Source organism: Rhinoderma darwinii, chromosome 5 (assembly GCF_050947455.1).
Source record: "Rhinoderma darwinii isolate aRhiDar2 chromosome 5, aRhiDar2.hap1, whole genome shotgun sequence".
NCBI lineage: Eukaryota > Metazoa > Chordata > Amphibia > Anura > Rhinodermatidae > Rhinoderma > Rhinoderma darwinii.
In genome coordinates this window covers 75,265,171-75,291,838 of record NC_134691.1, presented here as the reverse complement: position 1 = coordinate 75,291,838, position 26,668 = coordinate 75,265,171, and the positions used below count along the sequence as shown (strand labels likewise).

General features: G+C 41.7%; 1 protein-coding gene across 1 annotated transcript; it reads left to right on the top strand.

Annotated features, from left to right (window-relative positions):
* Nucleotides 1-455: 455 nt before the first annotated feature.
* TRAM1 (translocation associated membrane protein 1) lies at nucleotides 456-26,429 on the top strand. Its single transcript, XM_075826142.1, has 11 exons — nucleotides 456-715; nucleotides 6,173-6,236; nucleotides 9,522-9,640; nucleotides 12,638-12,754; nucleotides 14,711-14,769; nucleotides 17,379-17,463; nucleotides 18,876-18,946; nucleotides 19,649-19,753; nucleotides 20,669-20,812; nucleotides 21,952-22,109; nucleotides 25,687-26,429. Exons 1-11 carry the CDS (start codon nucleotides 593-595, stop codon nucleotides 25,758-25,760), a joined length of 1,119 nt encoding a protein of 372 aa, XP_075682257.1. The 5' UTR covers nucleotides 456-592; the 3' UTR covers nucleotides 25,761-26,429.
* Nucleotides 26,430-26,668: the final 239 nt, after the last annotated feature.

Sequence of the window (26,668 nt, the reverse complement as noted above, 5' to 3'; positions counted from 1 at the left end):
CTGTAAACTTGTGGCCTGGCCTTTCTGACCGTACACTGTATGAGGAACATCACTGTCCTACGTGTAACTGCCAACAGCCAACCACAACACACCACATCCTTACTGGACCAGACTAGGCCCCTCCCACTCACGTCCCCACACACAACACGTACGTTAGAAAAGCGAGACGTTTCATTACAGAGAACGACGTAACGCTCTGTCCGGCATCTTTGTTGATGGAACATTGCATAGGGTAACATATAAAAGTGTTGACAAATAGTAAATCTACAGAATAGCTAGCGCACAATTGTTTTTATTATTTGTAACTAACGGGAAGGGTTACAAATACCATCTAATGCCATAGCATTTGCGCAACAGTAACTTTCTAAGACCTGGATAAAGGATTCTGCCCGTAATAAAGATGGCACACTGAACACAACCGACGCCTATCACGTGATTCGTAGAAGACGTGGCTCCTCCTCGTAGTGCTGACGTGGTGAAAGACAGTGGTAGTGTATAGCGTCATCTTAGCGAAAGGAGGAGGCAGTGCACCCGGTGTGTTGCTGCCCCAGTTGTCCCTGGTGTGTGCGAGAGACGAGTGCCATCCGTCATCATGGGCATCCGCAAGAAGAGCAGCAAGACTCCTCCAGTGCTGAGCCATGAGTTCATCATCCAGAACCATGCGGACATTGTGTCCTGCCTGGCTATGCTCTTCTTACTTGGGCTCATGTTTGAGGTGAGTGGGGCCTGAGAGGCGCAGACACGGCTCCTAGCTGACAGCACACACTGCATGGCGTGTACTGAGTAACCTGTGGGACGTTACACTGAGGAAGCAGCCGGTGGGACTATAAGTTCCAGCATGGCCGAGCAGATGCTGTGTGAAACCAACTGTTTACAGTCCCGATCTGGGGCGTGCGCTGCATCTGCTAATGTCTTCTTAGATAGGATGCCCAGAGGCCGCTTGTTGTGTGTTGTAGTGTCACAGCTGTGCTCACACATGACACACACAGTCACACTGTACAGCAGTGTATGGTGCACACACCTCCTCATTACCTCCGGTACCTTGTGGGGGAGATCTATATAAAGAGGAAAGAAATGTGTAGGGTAACAACCAATCCGATCCCAGCTCTTACCTCAGTGATTTTTGAAAATGAAAGTGTCAAACTGGTTGCTATGGGTAACTGCTCACTTTTCCATTGCAAAACTTTTTTTTTATAAATCATCCCCTGTGTCTTCACTTACAGTATTTTTCATTTGTTTTCTATAAAGCGAGCGTATAGTCCAGTGCCAATGGTGTCCTGTCATTTTCCCGTAGTCCTATTCTGCCATGTGTACCCCTGCAACATTTCCGTGACTAAACTTTGTGACCCGCTGGTAGGATATGTTTCTAGTAGTAGGCGTTTGCTTTGGATTTGCTGTAGTATGTTTCTATGGCGCTGTGTGTCTCTTCATAAACTTGGTGGATACATGTTTTATTGTTGTATCCACCCAGATTCTCCATTTAAATCGCCATATTTTCAGACGTGGGGAGAGATATTGGGGATCACACGTCTAAGGACTTTACCGAAGCGCCAATCTAACGATCTATAAATCCTGACGTTTGGACATTTTCACAATAATAAGTGGTTTTATCTTCAGAACCGCTGATCTCCAGGACGGCCGACCATCTCCTTGATGGCCAGTGCTACGTAGAGAAGTCTATAAATATACAGATAAAATGTCAGATGTCTACGTGTGGTACTTTTCATGGTTATCGGCTGTTCTCTGCAATGTATACGTCTGAGTAATATAACGGGTTCAGGATCGGTCGTGTGTGTTTTGTGGTGATCCGTTTATTTCCGCGTTTTGGTTGGAGAGTTTTTATAAATGTCACATCCTGAACTGCAGGAAAGTGTGAATGACAACTATAGGCACTGACTGTCAGGATGACGTGCTGCATGTATTGGTACCTATAGTGACTAAGCCACGCTTCAAGTTTATTGTTGGGCTGTGGTTACGTTAGTAAATATTGCGTACGAAGTGCTTGTATATCTGGAAAAGCATGCTGAGAGTTGTAGTTTGACCAGAGCAGGCTGCATGTCGCTGGCACGCAGTGGTGATCACTGCCATATGTTAGATGAATATTGGCCACGTTTGCTTTCAATCATCAAAGTGAAAAAATGTGAAGATTTTATACAAGCCTGGACAGAAATGACTTCGGCTTAGGCCAGGATTAAACACATACAGTTTTTGGGGCTTTTTTTTTTTTTTTTTTTTTCCGCCAAAGCCTGAAGTTGATCCAAAGGAAAGGTATTAAGAAAATACTTCGGCTTCTCCTTTCTTGTGTCCACTCCTGTGTTTGGCTAAGAATAAAAACTGCATCAGAACTGCACGTGTGATCCTGGTCTTACGAATGTGATCGGCAAAAGTTCTGTAGGGAACCTGCTGGCACCTGGATATATCAGCCTGCGTGTGACTTTCACATTATACTTCCCACCCATAGTTTTATGTATACATGAGACGGTAATGTGCAGTGTCCAGCTCGCTATACACAAGTTGGCCAAACCTGCTGATATCAATGGGATCGGTGACCTATCTCGCATATATGGGGACAAGCTGTCTGGCAGATGTCGGGGACTAGTGGGATTACCATATGCCCTATCCTTTTTTCCCACAGGAGACAAGCCACTATCAGACACCTTATTCCCCTTTCTCCGTTAAAATAAACCTCTACTCGGCCTTGCATGTTTTTCGGTGGAGTCGGCAGAATTAGTAGTTGGCCGGCCACTATGGACATGTATGTGGTTGGCATTAAAATCAGATTGTACGGTTATTCGACTGTTGGATTGAACGTCAGCATTTTAAGATACCACACGGAACGCGCTGCTCATTAGTTTGTCCGAAGCCTTTTGAGGGTTGTTGGGGACTTGTTTAGTGGAATCTCTTCCATAAGGTTTCTGTTGTGCACGTTTCCTGGTAAGTGGAGGATTGGAGAGGTCTTGTCAGTGTCCTAGAAACTCATTACTAAATACCTTGGCCCCTTCATTCTGCCAGTGGTTTGGGGATTCAGGTTTACTGTCCTTCATCAATGTTATTTTCTAGAAGTAGAATCTGATGTGTAAAGATTGGATTGTGAAGCAGATCTACTGTGTAATATTGTTTATTCCCCTCCCCCCATATGCATATGCCATGAGTGTAAAACACACTTAGGCCTTATTCACACGAACGTGTTTAACGTCCGTGATACGCGCATGAAAATCACGTTCGTCACATGGACCAATGTTAGTGAATGGGGCCGTTCAGACCTTCCGTGATTTTCACGCAGCGTGTGTCCGCTGCGTAAAGCTCACGACATGTCCTATACTTGGCCGTTTTTAGCGCATCACGCACCCATTGAAGTCAATGGGTGTGTGAAAATCGCGCGCGGCAAACGGAAGCACTTCCGTGTGTCACGTAACAGTAGATAAAGAAATGAAGGAAAAAATAAAAGCACTTCCTTAATTTCTTTTTCGAAACATCAAAACCGCGTGTCATAAGCATGGCATATGCGTGAAAATCACGCAGCCAACACTGATGACACACGGAGCTGAAACGCACAAAAAACACACGCTCGCTGTGAATAAGGCCTTAGGCCGGGTTCCCACGGGTCAGGTATGCTGCATAAAAATCACGCAGCGTATGCGACTTGGAGCCCAGCAGCACCTTCTGTCTGAAAAATCGCACCACGTTGTGATGCAGTTTTTCGGGCGGAAACTCCGGGCATAAAAAAGCGCTCATACTTAACCACCTCCCTCCTTCGACGTCCGCTCCGGCCTCCGATGAGGTTGCAGGCCATGTGATTGGCTGCAGCAGTCACATGGGATGAAACGTCATCCCAGGAGGTCAGAATGCAGGAAGGAGAGCGGCGTGTAAGTATGATATATTTTTTTCCCGGAGTTGCGATTTTTGCGGTGTAATCGCAACCCTTTGCTTTCTGTTGCAGGTTTTGCATCCCCATTGAATTCAATGGGGAAAATCCGCAACAGAAAATCAACAAAAACGTAGTATAAATTGACATGCTGCGGAATTAAATTTCGCACCGCAGGCCAATTTGTTAGGTTGGGTTCCACAGTACAGATTTGCTGCAGATTTTGCATGTGTTTTTTTTTTTTTTGGGACAAAACCATGGACGTAACCTAAACAGAAGAAATATAGAAAGGAAGGCTGTATAGGTCTGCTCTCCTGGATCCAATTCTGGTTTTGGATTTAAAAGAAACTCATGCAAAATCTGCAGCAAATCTGCACTGTGGGAACCCAACCTCAACGTTTACGCGGTGGTTTTTTTTCCCCGCAGCATGGGCATGAGACTTACTAAATCTCATCTGCTTTGCTGCGACTGTAAATACTACGGAATTTCCACACAATTCTGTTGCAGAAAATCCGCAGCGTTTACGTTACGTGGAAACCCGGCCTTAGTTTACTTGGTGTACCCACACATCTAGTGGATTTCCACATTGATCCTGCAGCGTTTCCTTGTGTTACGGATTTTGCTGCAGATTTCACTTCTTCTAGAATGAAAAGGCTGAAATCCTCTGTGATCATCCGTAACAGAATGCGCATGCTGTAGATCTGATAATCCGCACCATGCATAAAATGTTCAGCAGAATGTAGATCTTTTTTAACTCATGTTATCCGTTGCAGATTTTCCTCCCGCATATATGGAAAAAAAATATGCAACAAATCCACTGTGAGCCTAAAAGTTGACATTAGTCTTGAGTAGTTTGTAACAGATATTCATAATTACGTCCGTCAATATAAGATATTCTGTGGGAAATAATTTTAATAAACTTAGTACCCAGATTTATCTCCATCTTCAAGTGACTATTTCATTAATTTAAGTTGTTTAAAATATTGACTTTAGATTATTGGATTAAAGGGGTTTTCCCATGAGACATTTATGACATATCCACAGGATCTGTCATAAGTGTCAGATAGATGCGGGTCCCACCTCTGGGACCCGCACCAATCTCTAGAACGGGGCCCCCTAAACCCTGTTCTACTGCTGTGTTGTGGCTGAAGCGCGTGATTTCCGACCGTGCTGAAGCGCGTGATTTCGCTGAGCTACGCTGTTTCCGTTAGTCCAATAGAACGGAATAGTAGTTACGGAAGCAGCATAGCTCGCATGCTACGCTTCTTCCGTAACTGCCATTCACTACCATAGGAGTTTTGGAAACCGCGCAGCTCAGTTGTTGTTTTTGTCTTCAGTATTTTATTGTGTAGCGCAGAGATGACATTACATCGTGTTTTTAGGTTAAATGATCTAAGTAAAGTATTGTCATAGGCATCTGACTGCTCTCTAGTACATGAAGCTCTGGGTGGCCTGCACTTTTGGGATCTCCTATCCGCTCCAGCATGCTACTCTGGCTGTGTGCCTAGAACTACAAGGAGATGTTCACGTGGCAGCCCAGTACAGCGGAGTCCTGTCATGAAGTTTCGCTTGTGGCAATGAAAAGTCAGTAGGAGTCTATGTAAAATGAGTCCTCCACCTGTTTCGCTCCTGCTTGCAATGGGACCTGATTGGTGCCGGATCATCCGATACTGGATTATCGTACAGTAATAACCTGGGTTTGTGGCAGCAGTCGGTCATTTATAACTTATAATTGAAAAGAAACTGATAAATGGCCGCTATTTGAAAGGCCTCATGCACATGGCAATTCCGTGCTCCATCTGTACTGTACTCTGTCTGCCATCATTTTCACCTTTGTCAAAAATGCTTCTAGGGGATAAAACCTTAGTAATATGACATGGAATGCATGAGATTAGAAAAAACAAAAAACATGGTGTGCCTCTATATACTTGGAGGCACACGGGGGTAATATATGGGCGCTGCGTTTAGGATCCATGCGTCACATCTATAACAGCCGTGATCATGAGGCCTAAATCTAATAACACTTGTCGTACAGTGCTACATGGCACGTCTGGCTCAGACAACATGGCATCAGCCTCCTTGTAGCTGGTGTTGAGCTGCAGTTCATGGGCAGCTGTGTAGGATGCTGGTGATGGATCTAGTTCTGCAGCAGCTGCGGACTCCAGATATCCTACCCGTTTCTGCATGCTATGACTTTGGTTATTGAGCTATTGCCAGTGTTTTTTGTTTTTTAGTTTTATTTTTTTGCTTATTTAGAACATTATCTCGATCTGTTGTAATTTTGTTTTTGTTTTTTTTTCTTTTTAGATTACAGCAAAAGTGGCAGTCATGTTTGTCACACTACAGTATAATGTCACCATTCCAGTGGAAGGTAAGCAGCGCAGAATTTAATCTTGACGGGATTCTTTGACATTGCATCACAGAACTTGCTTGATACATCCTTAAAGAGGCTCTGTCACCAGATTTTGCAGCCCCTATCTGCTATTGCAGCAGATAGGCGCTGCAATGTAGATTACAGTAACGTTTTTATTTTTAAAAAACGAGCATTTTTGGCCAAGTTATGACCATTTTCGTATTTATGCAAATGAGGCTTGCAAAAGTACAACTGGGCGTGTTGAAAAGTAAAAGTACAAGTGGGCGTGTATTATGTGCGTACATCGGGGCGTTTTTACTACTTTTACTAGCTGGGCTTTCTGATGAGAAGTATCATCCTCTTCTCTTCAGAACGCCCAGCTTCTGGCAGTGCAGATCTGTGACGTCACTCACAGGTCCTGCATCGTGTCGGCACCAGAGGCTACAGTTGATTCTGCAGCAGCATCAGCATTTGCAGGTAAGTAGCTACATGGACTTACCTGCAAACGCCGATGCTGCTGCAGAATCATCTGTAGCCTCTGGTGCCGACACGATGCAGGACCTGTGAGTGACGTCACAGATCTGCACTGCCAGAAGCTGGGCGTTCTGAAGAGAAGTGGATGATACTTCTCATCAGAAAGCCCAGCTAGTAAAAGTAGTAAACACGCCCCGATGTACGCACATAATACACGCCCAGTTGTACTTTTACTTTTCAACACGCCCAGTTGTACTTTTGCAAGCCTCATTTGCATAAATATAAAAATGGTCATAACTTGGCCAAAAATGCTCGTTTTTTAAAAATAAAAACGTTACTGTAATCTACATTGCAGCGCCTATCTGCTGCAATAGCAGATAGGGGCTGCAAAATCTGGTGACAGAGCCTCTTTAATAGATATGTTGCAGTTTACTTGAACTTTTCCTACTATCTGGACTGGCGTATGAAACACCAGTCTTAATAAATTGCCCCCATTGTTTTTAAAAATGTATCAAAATGGCTTACGTGGAATGATAAATTTGGTACAACTAGATAGACCTATTAACGGTTTCCTGTTCCTAACAAAACCTCATGATCGGCGTACTACACTATTTTGTGCAAAAAATCAATAAAAATGTCGCACAGTGTTAATTCATTTGACACATTTTTTTTCTCTCCTCTCAGCCACAACTTTTTTGACATTTTTCAAAACTGTTGGAAGCTGTAAAAAGTGTCTATCGTGTAATAAATTTGGCGCACGTTATTTACTGCACTTTTTTGCCACAATTTTACCCAGGGTTCTGGCACATTTAACAGTAAATGTCCCCTATGTGTTTCAGTTCCTCGCAATTTTAACAATCTTTACTTTGTCAGTGAATGGAAAAATTCTTGTTTATATCCTGTGTGAGAGAGCTCACTATAGTATAACCAGTCCAGGCACTGTTTGGTATGTTAAAAAAATAAATAAAAAGGTCAGTCGTGATTGGTGCAACTTTATAAGAAGTCTTTATTAAAAATAATTTTTAGTTTTTGAGATACGGATTCTTTGTATTCTCTATACAGAGCAGCTGTATCCATTGCCAATTCCCGCGGTACTGATGGGTTCAGTGAAAGTGATGATCCACCTGTAATCTATCACATCTAAGTTCCTAACTTAAATAACTTAGATGTGATAGATTACAGGTGGATCCACGCAGGACCTGCTGACGCTGAACCCGGCTGGTCCGCGGGACTGACGAATTCAGGTCATAGCACAAGATACAGCTGCTCTGTATAGAGAATACAGAGCAGCTGTATCTCCAAAAAGTAAGGCTTTTTAATAAAAACTATTTCTAAAGAGACACCAATCACACTGACCTTTTTATTAAGAAATGCCATTCAAAGGTTTACATGGCCTTTAAAATGTCCCTCCAATGTTACTCTCCCTCCCAATCTTACATTGGGTGTGAAAAGCCCAACTGTTGCCAAGGCGCCAGTACGACGCACAGCTAGTTTCGTGCATGGGTCCTATTCTACTTAGAACCCATTTGTGATACTCGCTGGGTGTCTGTATGGTTGCCTTGGCAACTGTACCGCCCGGCGTGCAGTCACGTCTATCCGTGCCCGATGGCAGACTGGCAGGGAGCTTAAAGTTGGACGGACACTATAAATACCCAACAAATTAAAGAGATTTCTTGAAGCTGCTTATGACTTCTAAGACTCAATAGGGACATTTATCATGAGTTGTGCAGCATCTTAAATATATGCAGACATCTCTCAGACGAATACATTTTTACTTATTGACATTCTTCGTCTTTTTGGTCTTCCCCAGTATAATGAAGGCACTGTTAGTTGGTATCTTTATACAGCTAAGGCTGTATTCGTATCTACGTTAGGGCTCCGTTCCGTCTGAGCTTTCCGTGAGAACGGAGCCCTGACCGACACAAACGTAGTCGACTACGGTGTTGATTCCGTCAAAACGACGGAACCCTTGCACAACGGAGACTAACAGAAACCATTGGCCCCAGATCCGTCACCATTGAAATCAATGGTGATTGAAATGGAAACCTACGGTTTCCATTTGTGTCAGTCACGGCTCCGTTCCATCGGAACGGAGCCCTGACGCAGATGTGAACGAAGCCTTATTGTTCACCTTCCTGTTGGGTCACATTTTACAAGGCTTTAAATAAATCTGGTGTGGGCTGTCAAACAATCTATAAAAAAATAAATAAAATACAAGCTCCAAAATAGAAACGGTTTGCTAGCCGTGTGTACTATTTCAGGACGCTGGCTGAGTGTTTGTACAGCCCACCCGCACAGGAGTATGACCAGTCACCCACTGAGGATACAGTGTGATGCAGGAGTTTCCGCTTAGTTATAGACGTTCTATAGAATCCTATAAATAGGGGTTGAAGAATTCTGCAGCGGCACTGCTACATTGATCCAGCTTTGACTAAGGTTTGGTTCCTGGATGCATTCTTGAGAACATCGACTGGAGGTGGCACTAGCCTTGTTTACGGGGGGCTTCCTGCAGGATGCCCGGGCGCCGTCTCCTCTGTATTTATGGGATACATAAAAGATTGAATAGATCCTTGGGGATGGCCATTTGATCCTAGATGTATACAATGCTGCGTGTTTAGTAAACTATATGACCAATAAACCTTTTATATATAGCAATCCTATGTCAATTAGTGCTGTGCGTTTTCACTATTTAGCGTTTTACTTTTCACAGGTTTTCATTGAAAGTTTTACAGGGGAAAAAAAATGTAGCAAAGATTGTCTATTTGGCTTTTTAAGGTATATTTTAGCTGTCACATGCATTAGATTGGATGGTTTATTCTTCTCTTACAGGTGTTCTCACTGAACCAGTTTCGTTGTATCACTACGGCATTAAAGATGTCTCCACAGTTTTCTTCTACATGCTTGTGGCAATAATATTACATGCGGTTATACAGGAATATGTCTTAGACGTAAGTAACATTTATTTTATTTTTTTAGACTGATTTGACCTGATCACTTATGAGATATAGTACAAATCACCGTCAAGGAGTATGCTCTTATAGGGTTACTTCGTCCGAAAAGATTTCTCTGTTGCTGGGTGGGGTTATGCGCTATTATATGGGAAGATGAGTCGTGTGGTGCCGCAGAAAATACACCGCATATCCGCCCTGGTAGCCACAGGGAATTTCACCCAACAAACTGCACCACCGTGTGGCTAAGATTTGTTCAAATCTCACCCGTGCTGCTACCACTGTATTACGCTACAGGTTTTCCGGCAATTAAATCCGTTGCGGAAAATCCGCAGTGTGTCTGCCTTGTGTTCCTACCCTAAAGATGTTCTTGGGCATTAGAGATTACCTTTAACCATATGAATGATTTCCAATCGCTGACGAGAAGTTATATTTATTGTTCAATAAACTGCTCTGGTCATTGTAAACCTGCCTCGTCGATCAGAAAAAAAAATCAATTTTTTTTTTCTTTATCTTCCGTGGTAAATCTTATGTTCTTAGCATTTACTTTTCTATCGTGCAACGCCAAAATTGTTCGTACCCTGGGAAATGTTTGTAAATGCGATTTCCTGACCATTGTCCTGATGGCACAATAACATTTTTGTCTATGGCTACTTTATGAATGGCTACATGTAAATCCTAATGAATATGATCGCTCTTTGTAAAACTTAAAAAACTTTCACACATTTAGTGACCATTGCATGTAAGGGATGACCAGACTCCAATCTGTATTGCTGGGGGTAGTTGGGTTGGGTATTCTTAGATTGGTAACATTTCAAGCTTTCATGATAGAAAATATATCTCCGCATGTAAATGCTGTGCTTAGACCAACGTCTGTATAATTATTTGACCATTTCACTGGAGCCAACTTTTGACATGTTGTCAAAGATGGCATTGGCTGGGTTCCCTGTGCCATTCTAAAGTGCATTGCAGCACCACTCATTCCTATGGCACTGCCAGCAATATTTGCCCATAGATCTGGAGGTAAAAACAGAAGGGCAACAGCAATCGGGCATAGTGTATAGGGGTGAGACGTACAGTGGAGGAAATAAGTATTTGATCCCTTGCTGATTTTGTAAGTTTGCCCACTGTCAAAATCATGAACAGTCTAGAATTTTTAGGCTAGGTTAATTTTACCAGTGAGAGATAGATTATATAAAAAAAAAAAAGAAAATCACATTGTCAAAATTATATTTATTTGCATTGTGCACAGAGAAATAAGTATTTGATCCCCTACCAACCATTAAGAGTTCAGCCTCCTCCAGACCAGTTACACGCTCCAAATCAACTTGGTGCCCGCATTAAAGACAGCTGTCTTACATGGTCACCTGTATAAAAGACTCCTGTCCACAGACTCAATTAATCAGTCTGACACTAACCTCTACAACATGGGCAAGACCAAAGAGCATTCTAAGGATGTCAGGGACAAGATCATAGACCTGCACAAGGCTGGAATGGGCTACAAAACCATAAGTAAGACGCTGGGTGAGAAGGAGACAACTGTTGGTGCAATAGCAAGACAATGGAAGACATACAAAATGACTGTCAATCGACATCGATCTGGGGCTCCATGCAAAATCTCACCTCGTGGGTTATCCTTGATCCTGAGGAAGGTGAGAGCTCAGCCGAAAACTACACGGGGGGAACTTGTTAATGATCTCAAGGCAGCTGGGACCACAGTCACCAAGAAAACCATTGGTAACACATTACGCCGTAATGGATTAAAATCCTGCAGTGCCCGCAAGGTCCCCCTGCTCAAGAAGGCACATGTACAGGCCCATCTGAAGTTTGCAAATGAACATCTGGATGATTCTGAGAGTGATTGGGAGAAGGTGCTGTGGTCAGATGAGACTAAAATTGAGCTCTTTGGCATTAACTCAACTCGCCCTTTTTGGAGGAAGAGAAATGCTGCCTATGACCCAAAGAACACCGTCCCCACTGTCAAGCATGGAGGTGGAAACATTATGTTTTGGGGGTGTTTCTCTGCTAAGGGCACAGGACTACTCCACCGCATCAATGGGAGAATGAATGGAGCCATGTACCGTCAAATCCTGAGTGACAACCTCCTTCCCTCCACCAGGACATTAAAAATGGCTCGTGGCTGGGTCTTCCAGCACGACAATTACCCGAAACATACAGCCAAGGCAACAAAGGAGTGGCTCAAAAAGAAGCACATTAAGGTCATGGAGTGGCCTAGCCTTAAAACTTATGGAGGGAGCTGAAGATCCGAGTTGCCAAGCGACAGCCTCGAAACCTTAATGATTTACAGATGATCTGCAAAGAGGAGTGGGCCAAAATTCCATCTAACATGTGTGCAAACCTCATCATCAACTACAAAAAACATCTGACTGCTGTGCTTGCCAACAAGGGTTTTGCCACCAAGTATTAAGTCTTGTTTGCCAAAGGGATCAAATACTTATTTCTCTGTGCACAATGCAAATAAATATATATAATTTTGACAATGTTATTTTTTTTTATTTTTTTTATATAATCTATCTCTCACTGGTAAAATTAACCTAGCCTAAAAATTCTAGACTGTTCATGTCTTTGACAGTGGGCAAACTTACAAAATCAGCAAGGGATCAAATACTTATTTCCTTCACTGTAGATATTCAAGTTTTTATTGTATGGAGTAACTCTTCCTACAATGTTCATTACTATAGTTTTGGGGTTACTGGTTTGTCTATAGCAATTGGTGATACACATAATTAGCACAGTGATCCTCAGGGTCCCGTCCCCCCCCCCCCGAGTCTCCATTCCCAACTAAAGAGTTGACGACGTGCGCACAGCCCCCACCATGTAAATAAAATGGATCATCGGAAACACTCCCATTCTATTTTGTCATACATTTGTCTTAAAATTATGACATTTACCTGCTGAGAAAACCATGTACAATGTCTAATCATTTGAGTCACTCTTAACCTAAAACTTTTGTTTCTTTTATTTATTTTGTTTCAGAAAATTAACAGGCGCATGCATTTTTCCAAGACCAAACACAGCAAGTTCAATGAGTCTGGGCAGCTGAGTGCTTTTTACTTATTCTCGTGTGCCTGGGGGGCAAGCATCATTCACTCAGTAAGTAAACTTTGTATACTTAAAGTGTATCTAACTTTTTAGGTGACTTTTCAGGATGAGCGGTCGTGTGTACATGAGAAGTAACACGATTTCTGGACATTATAGGATTTGTGGTTTGCATTATTTAGCAGTTGTCCCCTCTGCAGGCTCTATCGCTGATTCTCCGGTTTCTCTGCGCTAGTGGGCGGAGCCTTACTACTATCATGTCTCCTGTACACTGCACACATAGATGAGAATCCTGCTCTCTTATCTCTATCTTGTATATAGCAGCAGTAATGAGCAGTGCAGATGAGAATCCAGCACTGGGGTGAGACGTTAAACGGCACATCCACACACACCGTAAGCACTGTGGAATTTTCAGCCAGTTTCACTGTGCGGAAAGTCCGCTGTGTTTTTGCAAGAGAAATGTACACGCTGCAGCTTGAGAATCCACACCAAGTCAATTTCCGCACTTTTTTATTTTTTCTGTGTTTTATCCGCAGCACGTGGATGAGATTTGTTAGTCTCCTCCACATTGCTGATGCTGTAATATGCTGTGTATTTTTCGCAAGAAAATCTGTTGCGGCAAATCCGCCAGATGTGTAAATACCCTAACACTTACCAGAAGCTGCAACATGTCTGTGTGTAGCTTTCTCACTCTCTGCTCCTGCTCCCCTCTCCATAAACTTGTCTGCGTCATTCTCTATGGGCTCCCTCCTCCTGCTCCTCCCTACACTCTCCATAGACTTGTATGGACTGCCTGTCTTTCTTCTTCTGCTCCTTCTGCCCCCTTCTCTCCATAGACGTCTATTGGCAGGCATGGTAGTGACCACCCCATTTCCTGCAGTCCATCCATAACTAGGGACTGATTTTGCTTGACAACAGGGGGAGGACAGCAGATTACAGGAAGGGAGACACCTAGTGGCAGTAACTTCACATAGATTTTGCATGGATAAAACAACAAAAACTTAATGGTAAGTGAATTAGGAAGTTGAAATGACTATTAGATAAGCATAAGTTGTTAGACAAGTTAGTATCCGTTTTAGATATTATGTTTCCTGTTTGGATTCATAATACCCTTGTTTATTGCTGAACACTGCTCCAATGTCAGAGTATTCAGTATTTGACTTGACTAGTTGGAAATTGATTCATGTACAGCCCTAAAATGACTGCTAGTAATAATGATGATTTATAATTACTGATAACTTTATAGGTCTTCATCTAATAAGTGAGGAACTCACGTTGTTCAAGGCTTTGTGAGTTTTTTTTTGCCATTGTTTGTCGTACAGTTTCTAATAATTGGTCTCTTCATGGTACGATGCTGGCCATAGATTTACATTTTATGAAATGCTAAGCTGTCATAACGTTTTTGATCACACCCGATAGTCCACTGAAAATCCACAAGTAGGTACAAAGAACCTCCGTAAATTAGTCTTGACTTGTCAATCACAATGTCACGTTTGTGTTGACGATCAGTAAAATTTATGACTTTTTTTTTTTTCTTCCAAGAATTTTGGTTAATCGTTAGTTTTTGTACCATTAGAAAAGATTATTCTAATCCTTATTGGTTGTATTGCAGACGTAGGCTGTGCAGCATACCATACGTGTTTAGATACACAGGTGTTTTGTTTTTTTGTCTCTCACTTGTGTATTCCTTATGCCCTGTTATTTCTTTATTTGCCGCACGGAGATAGTCAGCTAACATGAACAAAGTATTGTTGATCGCGCCGCACTGAACTGAAGAGCCTGCAGTATTTGTGGTATTAGTGTTTCCATAGTAACCATTTCTAAACGGTAATGTTATTTTCAGCAAAATCACTACTTGCACAACCACAAATTAGACTGTCTGGATACAGCTTTAATGGTTAAAGAATACCACATAATTCACCAATGAGTGAAAAATAACCTGTCAGAGGCTTATGGCTGATAAATGGTGTGCTTTATATTTGATTGACTTTGTTTTTATCATTTGTATAGGAGAACTACCTTTCAGATCCAACAAGTTTATGGAAAGGTTACCCCCACATTTACTTTCCGTGAGTACCATCTTTCGTCAATGTGTTTGTTTTTTTTGGGTGTTTTTTTGTTTTTTTTTTTTGTTTTTTTTTACAACACGCCTTTTTGTTGTTCTTGTATCCAAGAAAATAGAGCATCAATGGCATTGCACTTGTTTACCGATCCACCTGTAATCGGGAGCTTTTTAAGTTTCTGCTGTTGGTGGCACCAGGGAGTATGGGAGATGGCTTTACTATTCCCACGCTGCAGATTCCCTGAACAAACTATAAAACCATAAGTGGTGGCTAATAAAATCCATCACCCCATTAAAGGGGAGTCTGCTATAATTTTAGCATAGAGATATTTGGAGCTGCTTTGATCTGAGTACTGTAGGTTGCAGATTTATATATATATATTATATATGAAAGAAATCCCACAGCACTCCGATGGTTCCAAAAAGTATGTGATTTATTCAGTCAACAGCCGCAATATATATATATATATATATATATATCGCGCACACTGCAAACACTATGCCACCTAAGCCACTAAATATGCATTACTGCTAAATCTACTTACAGTAGGGAGGTTCTTAGCGCACATTTTGATCAAATTGTGTGAGCCCACCTGCCACAACAAGGCAACCTCTGAGGTGGGAACCTACGCTGCACATACACCCAGAACTTGGACTAAGCCTACATATATCTGGGGATGATAGGAACCAGCATTAAATTAATTAAAATCATTAATGTATTGCATGTATGTGGGGTTAATGACGGCCTCCATTTTTTGGACTTGCACTCGCTCCCATTTTGCCCTGGGTGATATTAATTAGTTTCATTTCATATTCAGACTCAAAGTGAGTGATAAACAAAGTTTATTAGGGAATTGAGATGGATGGTTAGATAGCTATCTATCTCTCAATTCCCTAATAAACTTTATCACTTGCTTTGAGTTAGGATATACTCTCTCTGGTGCAGCAGACTAGGGTCACATGATGCATCCAAATATCGATACTATTTGGATGCCGTTCACCCTCAAATGGTTCAATACCGTTAATTCATGTATGTTACTAAGCTGTGCGGCCGCACAGCTTAGTATTGTAACACGTTAGTGTAGTCAGAGTGGGGCTGCGGCTGTGTAATAGTCATTGCCCCGCTTCTGACAAGTGTGTGTCGTCAGGATGATGTGATAAAGCCGGCGCTGCACTAATTAGCGCTGGCGGGTGCGCTGCAAAACACCCCCATGTTCTGTCTTCAGTGCCGGCGCTGGTTGCATCACCTCATGCTGACCACGCACGCACACTTGTTGTCAGGAGCGGGGTAGTGGCTGTATTACACAGCTGTAACCCGGCTCTAACGGCAGAGATCAGAGAAACCTCATCTCTGCCGCTATTCCCTTGAATGCTGCAATCAAAGCTGACCGCAGAATTCAAGAGTAAAATCAGAAGGGGGATGCCCCTTTGATTGCGTCACAGGGAATCCGTGTGACGCAATTGAGGGACATACCATATATGGGCAGACCTCTCTAGGTCCAAAAAGGGACCCCAGGGCTGTCTGACCAGATTTCCTGTTAGGGCTACTTGGGTATGTCCTAACAACTGCCTGTGTACTTTCCATACACAGGCTAATGTTCTGGTGTATAAATATATGCCAGTACATTAAATTTTAAAAATAAAAAAAGTAAAAAAATAAATAAATTCAAGTGATGTTAAATAAAATTTTAAAAAATACAAATTTTTTACAATAAACATTCAAATAAAAGTCTCAATACATAAAGTAGACACACATTCGGTATCGTTAGGACCGTTATCTGCACAACAAATTTAGTGTCATTTATGATATGTGCGCTGCAAAAAAATAAACTGCTTTCTTTCACTTATTAATGTGAGGCACGAGGTGTTATTAATTTAATACCTCCATGTACCTCACATTAATAGTAATTAATCCCATCATGTACCTCAAACTAACCCAATGTTGTCCATTATGACTGAGAAACATGATAGCGTTAATTATTGAGAGGCACATGGAGGTTCAAGATTCATCACACCACATGCCTCACATCAGAAAATGGAAGAACTTTATATATATATATATATATATATATATATATAATTGTTGGCAAAGTATCGTTTTGGTATCGAATCACACTACACAAAGTATCGGTATCGAAGTCCAAATTCTGGTATTGTGACATCGCTACAGCAGACACAGGCTGGCATAAAGCAAACTGCGGCAGGACTTCGTAGTGAATGTAGTTTGGTTGAATTGTGCCACTATTGGCAGTATGTTGGGCAATTTCTATTTGTGCAATTCCCAAATATTTAACGCGGTTATCTCATGAAGACGCCACCCAACTATGAGCTGTTGTCACTAGGGGAAGTTCTTGTTCGCTTTTACAGTTCCCCTTCAGCGGCCACTGCAGAGTAAATTTTCTATTACATAACGGCCAGTCAAATTAAATATATAAAATTTTTACAATATTGTGTGAACGATATTAAATCACGACGAGAAGCACAGTGTGCGCGTGCTCCTGAGATTGCCCGTTATTTGTGTGTGGCTCAAACATTCCCTGCTGAATAGTAAGCTAAGAAAATGGTTGGATACAATACCTTTTATTGCAAAGTGAGTTCTATTTTTTTTTCCCTCAGATTCCAGATGAAGTTTTTTTACATTTCTCAGTTGGCTTATTGGTTTCATGCCTTTCCAGAACTTTATTTCCAGAAAACTAAAAAGGTAAATGTTTTATTGTATTGGATGCGTCTGTGTGTTTAACCCGTTAGTGACCGGCCCATCGTGTTTCTACGTCGGTCACTAACGGGCCTTATTCCGATGCAATAGACTTTTTACGGCGCTGCGTTGGAATAAGTAAACAGAGCAGGGAGCTGTCAAATCTCCCTGCTCTCAGCTGCTAGAGGCAGCTGAGGGCTGGGAGCGTCACTGCTCTGCCCGGTGAGATCGATATTAGTATCGATCTCACCCGTTTAACCCTTCAGATGCGGTGCTCAATAGCGTGCACCGCATCTGAGTGGTTTTGGAGAGAGGGAGGGAGCTCCCTCTCATCCCCCCTGACACCCGGCGATAAGATCGTCGAGTGTCTGTCTCCCCCATGGCAGCCGGGGGCCTAATAAAGGCCCCCAGGTCTGCCTGTAGTGTATGCCTGCTAGATCATGCCGCAGGACAGGCATAATACACTGCAATACAGAAGTATTGCAGTGTATTATAAATGCGATCGGATAATCGCATATTGAAGTCCCCTAGTGGGACTAGTAAAAAAGTTTAATAAAAAGTGAAAAAAAATGGAAAACCCACACTTCCCCCTTACAAACTGCTTTATTATTAACAAAGTAAAAAAAGTTACACATATTTGGTATCGCCGCGTCCGTAACGACCCCGACTATAAACTTATTACATAATTTAACCCGCACTGTGAACGTCGTAAATAACCATGCAAAAATTGCTGTTTTCTGTGAATCCAGCCTTAAACAAAATGTGATAAAAAGTGATCAAAAAGTCGCATGTACTCCAAAATGGTACCGATAAAAACTACAAGTCATCCCGCAAAAAAAAGCCCTCATACAATTGCATCGGTGAAAAAATTAAAACGTTACGGCTCTTCAAATATGGAGACACAAAAACCAATAATTTTGAAAAAAAAGCGTTTTTACTGTGTAAAAGTAGTAAAACATACAAAAACTATACAAATGTGGTATTGTTGCAATCGCAACAACCCACTGAATAAAGTTATTGTGTTATTCATACCAAACGGAGTAAATTTTGGACGCAAAAAAGTGTGGCGAAATTGCTGGTTTTTTTTCTATTTCCCCCCCCCCCCCAAAAGTTAATAAAAGTTAATCAATAAATACTATGTACCCCAAAATTATGCTATTAAAAATTACAACTTGTCCCGCAAGAAACAAGACCTTATACAGCTAGGTCGACGCAAAAATAAAAAGGTTATAGCTCTTTGAATGAGACGATGGAAAAACGTAAAAAATGGCTTGGTCATTAAGGTCTAAAATAGGCTGGTCATTAAGGGGTTAATACATGGCACAGATGTTATGTTTTGTGCACAGATGTAAAGATATTAATCGTCGAGGTGTTGGGGATGGGGAAAAAAAGCTCATGGTTGAACATTTGTCTTTCAGGAAGATATTCCTCGCCAGCTGGTTTACATTGGACTGTACCTCTTCCATATTATCGGCGCTTATGTCCTAAAGTAAGTTTGAACCTGTATTGAAAGCTCACACGTGGTTGTGACTAAAAGTTGATATATTTTATTAATCTCTGAAAACGTACAGCAGGGAAGCATTGGTCCCCCCCCCCTTCTAATCGCTCCTCTCCACACCTAATTATTAAAGCTCTCTGCTCTGATGCCAGTTGCACACGACCGATGTGCCACTCAGGCTGTTTTTAACGGCATCTGAGTGGCACCCTATAGTTTTCACGGAACCATCCACTTTAGCGGGTGAAACAGGTCTGTGAAAACTGACCTGATTCTCCAATACTCACATTAAGCGTGTCATAGGAATTCATAGTGAGAGACTTCCAGTCCACACAACAGATGCTGTTGGAATCTGCCAGTGGCTGTGCGGTAACGTGACATGACGGCAGTCGGGATGGTTTACAAACGAAGTGCCCGGTAAGAGGATGACCTGCCCTACCTTTAACCAAGTGTACTTTTGAAACACGTGCCACGATAAAAGAATTGAGTGTCCCTTTGGCAGATTTGGTGGCCAGAGGAGCATTAGCATCTTGGAAGAAAAATACATCCAGCATATAAACCTGTATCCTATAACCATTCTAACTAATATAAAGGTTTTTTTTCAAGTTGAAAAGTAAAAATATAGTCCATGTATAGTCCATTTGAGGCCGTCGTAAAGTTGAATTAATGGTCTTTCTGTTTTTAATTATATTGCAGCCTCAATCATCTTGGTCTGGTTCTTCTGGTTCTCCATTACTTTGTAGAGTTTCTTTTCCACATTTCCCGCCTTTTTTACTTCAGCAATGAAAAATACCAGAAAGGGTAAGTCGTTTTCTGCATTGCACTGAATATTAATAGAGCTGCAGATTAGTCCCTCCTAATGTTTCCTTCTGTTTGACCGTTCATGAGCTGTGGTAATTGCATAAATTGTCTAAATGGTGTTGTACTAGAACTTCATAATGTGCCCCCATAATTCCCATAGCTTCCTACATTGTCCACCATAACCTAAAACACTTAAGGCCCATTTACACGGACCAATGATTGGGCAAACGAGCGTTCGTATAAACACTCGTTCCCGATCATTGTCCAGGGCAAACAGGGCGGCGATCAGCCGACGAACAAGCAACATTATGTAAACTGTATTGGGACCAAACGATCGTATTCAAGATTGTTAATTGGCCCATGTAATTATTGCCGCTCATTATGGGCGCATATCTGTCCGGGTAAAATTCTTTAATCCAGTACCTATTTCTCCCGTTTTCCTATCTGATTAGTATCTACAAAATGTAAAGCCAATTTTACACTGATGGTCTGGAATTTTCACAGTCTAAATGCAGAGGAAAAGGCAATGTGCATGGTCCAGAACAACTCTCAAAATATTTGTCTCAAGTTTGCAGGATTAAAAAATTAGCTAAATTTGCTTTCCATAGAAATCTAAATTATTAACATCTATGAGCGTAGGGGACCCAAGATGTCTCTACAATGTTGCTTGCCTATTTTCTGGGAGCTAGCGACATTATCTTCAGTATAAATTCATACGTTAAATGAAGCTTTGATGCTTTAGTTTCATTTAGGATTTGATAAAACTGTTTTGACAAATATAAATACAATTTTAACCATGTTTGTCCATATGTGATTCTACTTTCACTTACACAAGTGAGAATTATTAGTTGTTTTTTAAATATGGCAATTATATTTTTAAGGACAATAAAAGTAACCATTTGTTCATCTTGACAGGTTTACTGTATGGGCTATCCTGTTTGTCTTGGGCCGTCTCCTCACTCTTATCCTCTCAGTTCTCACTGTTGGATTTGGACTTGCTCGAGCAGAGAATCAGGTTTTGGACATAAGTTCTGGAAATTTCAACATTCTGGCAATAAGGTAAATCTATGTGCTTGAATTGGACTCTGAACCAAATGCAGTAAGAGACATTACTTTATTATTGGAGAAGAGACTAGTATTAAAGGTTTGTTCAGTTTGGGGCCTATTGTTTTTTTTTATACCGATAACCTATCCACAGGATTGGTCATCAGTATATGATCGGTGGGGTTCCGACACCCAGACCCCTCACCGATCAGCTGTTGTTGCAGCGATTACAGAGCAGAAGGCTCCACCCACTGTATTATGGCTGCGCTGGGTTACTTTAGCTCTGCTCCTAGTCAATTGAATTGTAGCTGTACTGCATCACGGCTGCTATACTTTGATTGGAGTCTTCTGCTTCCGGCACTGACCACTGTACACTTTCCGGCACCTGGAGGCTGCTGATCGGTGTGGGGTCTGGGTGTTGGACCCCCACCGATCATATACTGATGACCTATCCTGTGGATAGGTCATCAGTATAAAATACATCCCCGAACCTGGTCAAAGGGATGTTCAATCTGGTTAAAAGGAAGCCTGCTGTGACTATTCCAGCGTTTTCTCTAATATATTGGATATATTTAGTAGCTTTACATGTAAGACAATTTCTTCGTATAGTGGCCATTTGAATATCTGCCTTTTAATATTCGCACACCTCTTTGGCTTTGTTTGCAATAAGATTCCACACCAATAATAACGTGTTGTAATTTTGACGGAATATACCAATAGTCTAATTGTGGCAGCTTCGTTGTCTACCAATAAGCATTGTGTGCATAACACTTACATGTCCAATCTTCTGTTCCCCAGGAGATAAACTATGCTAGCTATCCCCAATCTCCCCTTGCCAATAAACATTTTGGCTTTGCCGATCTGAGCATGCCTATTCATGGTAAAGTTGTGGAAGATAGAAGTTCATCTGACCGCAGTCTAAACTTATAGAGAAGCGCACGCACACCTACCTCTGGCTCTAAAGCAATATTTTTTTTCCGTGTTTCAACATGTTCCTATTGTAAGCGATCAGCCGTTCCTGAAAGAACACTTGTCTAGATAAAAGCCAATAGCAGTGATATTCAATAATTGTAAGAAGCATACAAGCTTGTGAACTGAACTTCTGAAGAGTGTTCGAATTCTCCTTCTTATGCTGCCACCTTTTTTGCTTCCAGAATCAGTGTGTTGGCATCGATTTGCATAGCTCAGGCATTTATGATGTGGAAGTTCATTAATTTCCAGCTGCGACGATGGAGAGAACATTCATCTCCACAGCCTTCTCAAAAGAGGAAACCTGTTGCTTCTAAAGGCAAATCCTCACGGAAGGAAAAAGGTGAGCGCCTTAAATGTTTTGTCATATCTTCCTTTGAGACTGAGCTTTTAGACCATAGGTTCAAGTTTACCACAACCCTTCCACTCTTGACAGAGAAAAGCAGAACAATAAGGCTGGTTTCCCACAGATCCGATACGCTGCGTAAAAGTACGCAGCGCGTTTTGACCTAGAAACCGCAGGGAATTCCGCCCGGAAAACCGTACCAAATTGTAATGCCGATTTCTGGGTGGAATCTCCGCTGTGGAAAGCCGTACTAGTTGTCAAAACAAAGCATTCCTCTGTTTTCTGTGTAACCCGGCCTTCTGGGACGTCCCTGCAGTCACATAGGATGACACTATCCCAGGAGGCAGGGCTGTACTCAGAACAGATGAACACATTGCTATGACAGTTTGTTTTTTCAGATTTACGATTTTGTTTCAGCATTTCTGTCAGAAAAAACCACAACATATGCTATGTGTGGCAGGTTTTATCTCCCATTGAATGCAATGGGGAAAGCGCAACCGTACCACAGCACAAATTGACATGTGCCGGAATTAAAATCTACCTGGTCAATTTAACGTTTTCGCAGATTTTTTTTTTTTCTGTAGCATGTGCATACAGTTTCAAATCTCATCCACTTTGCTGATTCTATAAATGCTGCGGAATTTCCTCAGCATTTACGCTATGTGGGATCCCAGGCTAAGAATAGGGCATATACCACTGACTTTCCTTCCCACACCTTGGTTGTCTTTTAAAGGAAATGTGTTGCCAGCAAAACATGTTTGTTTTTTTTTTAGTTAAACAATTAGTGTGTAGGTGATTAAACATTGTTCTAATTTTTTTTTATTTTTTTCACGAGTCAGGAAATATTATAAATTGGATTCAATTTATAATATTTCCCAGCACTGGTCACTAGATGGAGCAATTCCCAAAATTGCAGCATAGCATGTGGTAAAGCAACCACATTGCTTTATGCTGTAAAATTGGGAAAAAATCCCTCGCTCTAGTGAGCGCTCAGAATCACCCCCCTCCTTTATCCTGGCTAGTGCCGGGAGAAACGAGGGGTTTGAACGGTCTAACCTCCTACACTGTGTGTCGCCATTTTTTGAGCTAACACACAGTGTAGTAGGTTTACATACAGTAGTAAACACACAGTAAAACACGAACATACATAGAAATAACTTACCTGCTCCAGTCGCCGCCGCTCCCTCCGGTCCGTCCGCTCCGTCTGCTGCCGCTGCTCCATGTGCACAAGTCCGGAAGCCGCGATCGGAAGTAGTAATCTTACTGCCCGGCCGCGACTTCCGGTCCACAGGAAAATGGCGCCGGACGGCGCGCATTTCAAATCTGACTGTGTGGGAGCGGCGCATGCGCCGTTCCCATACACACGGCGTACACCATAGTGGATGGAACGGGCCCCGTTCGCAGTCCCTATGGGACTGGAGCTGCCGTATTCCATGTCTGTATGTGTCGTTAATCGACACATACAGAAATGGAAAAAAAAATGGCAGCCCCCATAGGGAAAAAAAAGTGTAAAAATAGAAAAAAGTAACACACAAATTAATACAAACGTTTTTAATAAAGCCCTAACATAAAACTGATATAAAAAAAAAAATGTTGGAGACACTGTTCCTTTAAGGAGATCCACATGTCTTTCTCCTTCTGCATGTCGATGTCCCAGCTCTTATCAGTGCTTGTGGCAAGCCTCGGGGGAAGTGTCATGCACAAGTGTCATTGTGTGTGAGGAGCGGCACATTAAGCCTTCCTTGTGCTGGTGGGACCAGGAGTAGATTTCTTGAACGGAGCCACTGGAAATGTTTAGTCAGCGAGGCTCTTGGTTTCTTTAATGTTTTGTTTCGTAGGGAACTTTAACCTACACTAAACTGAAATGCTAAATTTTAGTTTGTTTGCACTACTTTAGCATTAGATAATGTAAACTGTGTAATTGTTTGGGTGACCTTTTACTTTAAAGGGTTTTCCACATCAGCACTTACACAATATCTGACAAGTCATAAAGTGATTTAAAATTGAGAAGTAACCGCATTTACATGGTCACTGAAGTGGATGTGAGTTGTGTAGTTGAGAGCGTTTGGAAGCTACAGACACTTAAAGAGACTCTCTCACCACAATATAAGTGCCCTGTCTCCTACATAAGGAGATCGGCGCTGTAATGTAGGTGACAGTAATGCTTTTTATTTAAAAAAAACGATCAATTTTTACCACCTTATTAGCGTTTTTAGATTTATGCTAATGAGTTGCTTAATGCCCAAGTGGGCGTACTTTCACTTTAGACCAAGTGGGCGTTGTACAGAGGAGTGTATGACGCTGACCAATCAGCATCATGCACTCCTCTCCATTCATTTACACAGCGCATAGGGATCCTGCTAGATCCTTATGTGCTGTCTTATACTAACACATTAACAATACTGAAGTGTTTAGACAGTGAATAGACATTCCACGGGATGTCTATTCACAATCTCTGCACTTCGTTACTCTGTCTGTGGTAGTTACAGCAGAGGAAGCGTGATCTCGTTGTAACCGGTCATTTACTGCGTAATCTCGCGAGATTACGCGTCCTCTGCTGTAACTACCACAGACAGAGTAACGAAGTGCAGAGATTGTGAATAGACATCCCGTGGAATGTCTATTCACTTTCTAAACACTTCAGTATGTGCTGTCTTATACTTACACATTAACAATACTGATCTAACAGGATCCCTATGCGCTGTGTAAATGAATGGAGAGGAGTGTATGATGCTGATTGGTCAGCGTCATACACTCCTCTGTACAATGCCCACTTGGTCTAAAGTGAAAACACGCCCACTTGGGCATTAAGCAACTCATTAGCATAAATCTAAAAACGCTGATAAAGTGGTAAAAATAGATCTTTTTTTTAAATAAAAAGCACTGCTGTCACCTACATTATAGCGCCGATCTCCTTATGTAGGAGATAGGGCACTTATGTGGTGACAGAGCCTCTTTAAAGTGTAGCTAAACGTTTGACAAGCTTCTGACATGTCATAGTGACATGTCAGAAGTTCAGATTAGTGGGGGTCCGAGCACTGAGACCCCCACCAATCGCTAGAACGAAGCAGCTGAAGCACTCCTGTGAGCGCTCAGCCGCTTTGTGTCTGTTCGGCTTTTTCCGGAAATAAATTTATCGGTGTACGGACTCAATAGAAAGTCTACGAGCCTGTACTCTGATACATCAACTTTCTGGTAAAAGCCAAACCGACACGAAGCGGCTGAGCGCTCACACGAGTGCTGCTTCGTTCCAGCGATTGGTGGGTGTCTCAGTGCTCGGACCCCCACTAATCTGAACTTCTGACATGTCACTATGACATGTCAGAAGTTTGTCAAACATTTAGCTACACTTTAATTTCACCTGAGACATATAGCCAAATCTTCAGTAAAACCAGGGATCGGGACCACGTTTTTATAAAAAAAAAATAAAAAAAAATGGGGGATACCTGCTCTGATAACGGTCAATGACCCTTTTATGACATTTCATTTAGACTTTTGGATAATGATTTCTTTGAATCGTTAGATTTATTGTAAATGTTGAACATTTTCTCCCACCTATTTTTTATTTCTTCAGAGAATGGAGTCAACGGAACAGTAACCTCAAATGGAGCAGATTCTCCCCGCAGCCGTAAAGAAAAATCTTCCTAAAATAAACATGCTAAAACAAAATAATTTGCAATTGATGTACTCTGCTCCCAAAGAGAAGTTGCCTTGTGCTGTACAGCGCCCCGCCGCATTACAATTCTTACTGTTACAGCAGATAATGCAATGTATTTCCAAACTATATAATGCCATGGTCTCCAGACTGTACAGGGTGTTTTTTTTTCTTTTCTTTTTTTTCCATTTTAATTTTCATTATTTTTTTTAGCATTTCTTTAATGCTAGAATTGTCGCTATCAGATCGGAAGACGAAGAAGTGGGCCAAATTGCAAAGTATAAAATAAAAATTGGCTTTACCTTTTTTGTACTTGTCAGAGAAACAGAGCGCTCCCCTGTTTGCTGTCCTGCCAGACGCAATTTCGGCAAAGGAGTCAAAGCCAAATGTATCAATCAATACTCCTTTTTAATGACTATGAAAAGAGATGGGGAGGGGGGAGAAGTTCAAAATCAGATTCACTTTAACATACTTGCAAATGTTGCTAATAATCCCTATCCCATTGTACAGTTCCAGCATCCTACTCTTTTGATATGCCAACTAAAATGTTTAAAAGATGTAAATGCTGTGATAAATGTATTTTCACTTCAGTTTTTTATAAGCCAACTTTTTTTTCTTATTTGATTAAAAACAACCATAAAATAAAAAAAATTGAATTGTGATTGGGTGCACGGTTTCATTTTACAAATGTAGTTAAATGACTGAAACAAAAGAATTGCCATTGAAATCCATGGTAATGCAAACGGAAGCAATGCTTTCCGTTTGGATTTTCGGTCATCTTTTCCTCTGACGGAGAGACCTAAACGGGAGACAATGCTAGTGTGAACTTAGCCTCCTGCAAATACTGAGCTAATCAGGTTTTTAGCTTCGTGTCCTTAAGAGGCAGGTCCATCTATCTTAA

Excerpts from the sequence above, each read along its gene's own strand:
- TRAM1 (XM_075826142.1), top strand. The coding sequence starts at position 593 with ATGGGCATCCGCAAGAAGAGCAGCAAGACTCCTCCAGTGCTGAGCCAT. Across the intron at positions 19,754-20,668 it reads AATGAAAAATACCAGAAAGG|GTTTACTGTATGGGCTATCC; the intron begins GTAAGTCGTTTT and ends TCATCTTGACAG. Across the intron at positions 22,110-25,686 it reads ATCCTCACGGAAGGAAAAAG|AGAATGGAGTCAACGGAACA; the intron begins GTGAGCGCCTTA and ends TTATTTCTTCAG.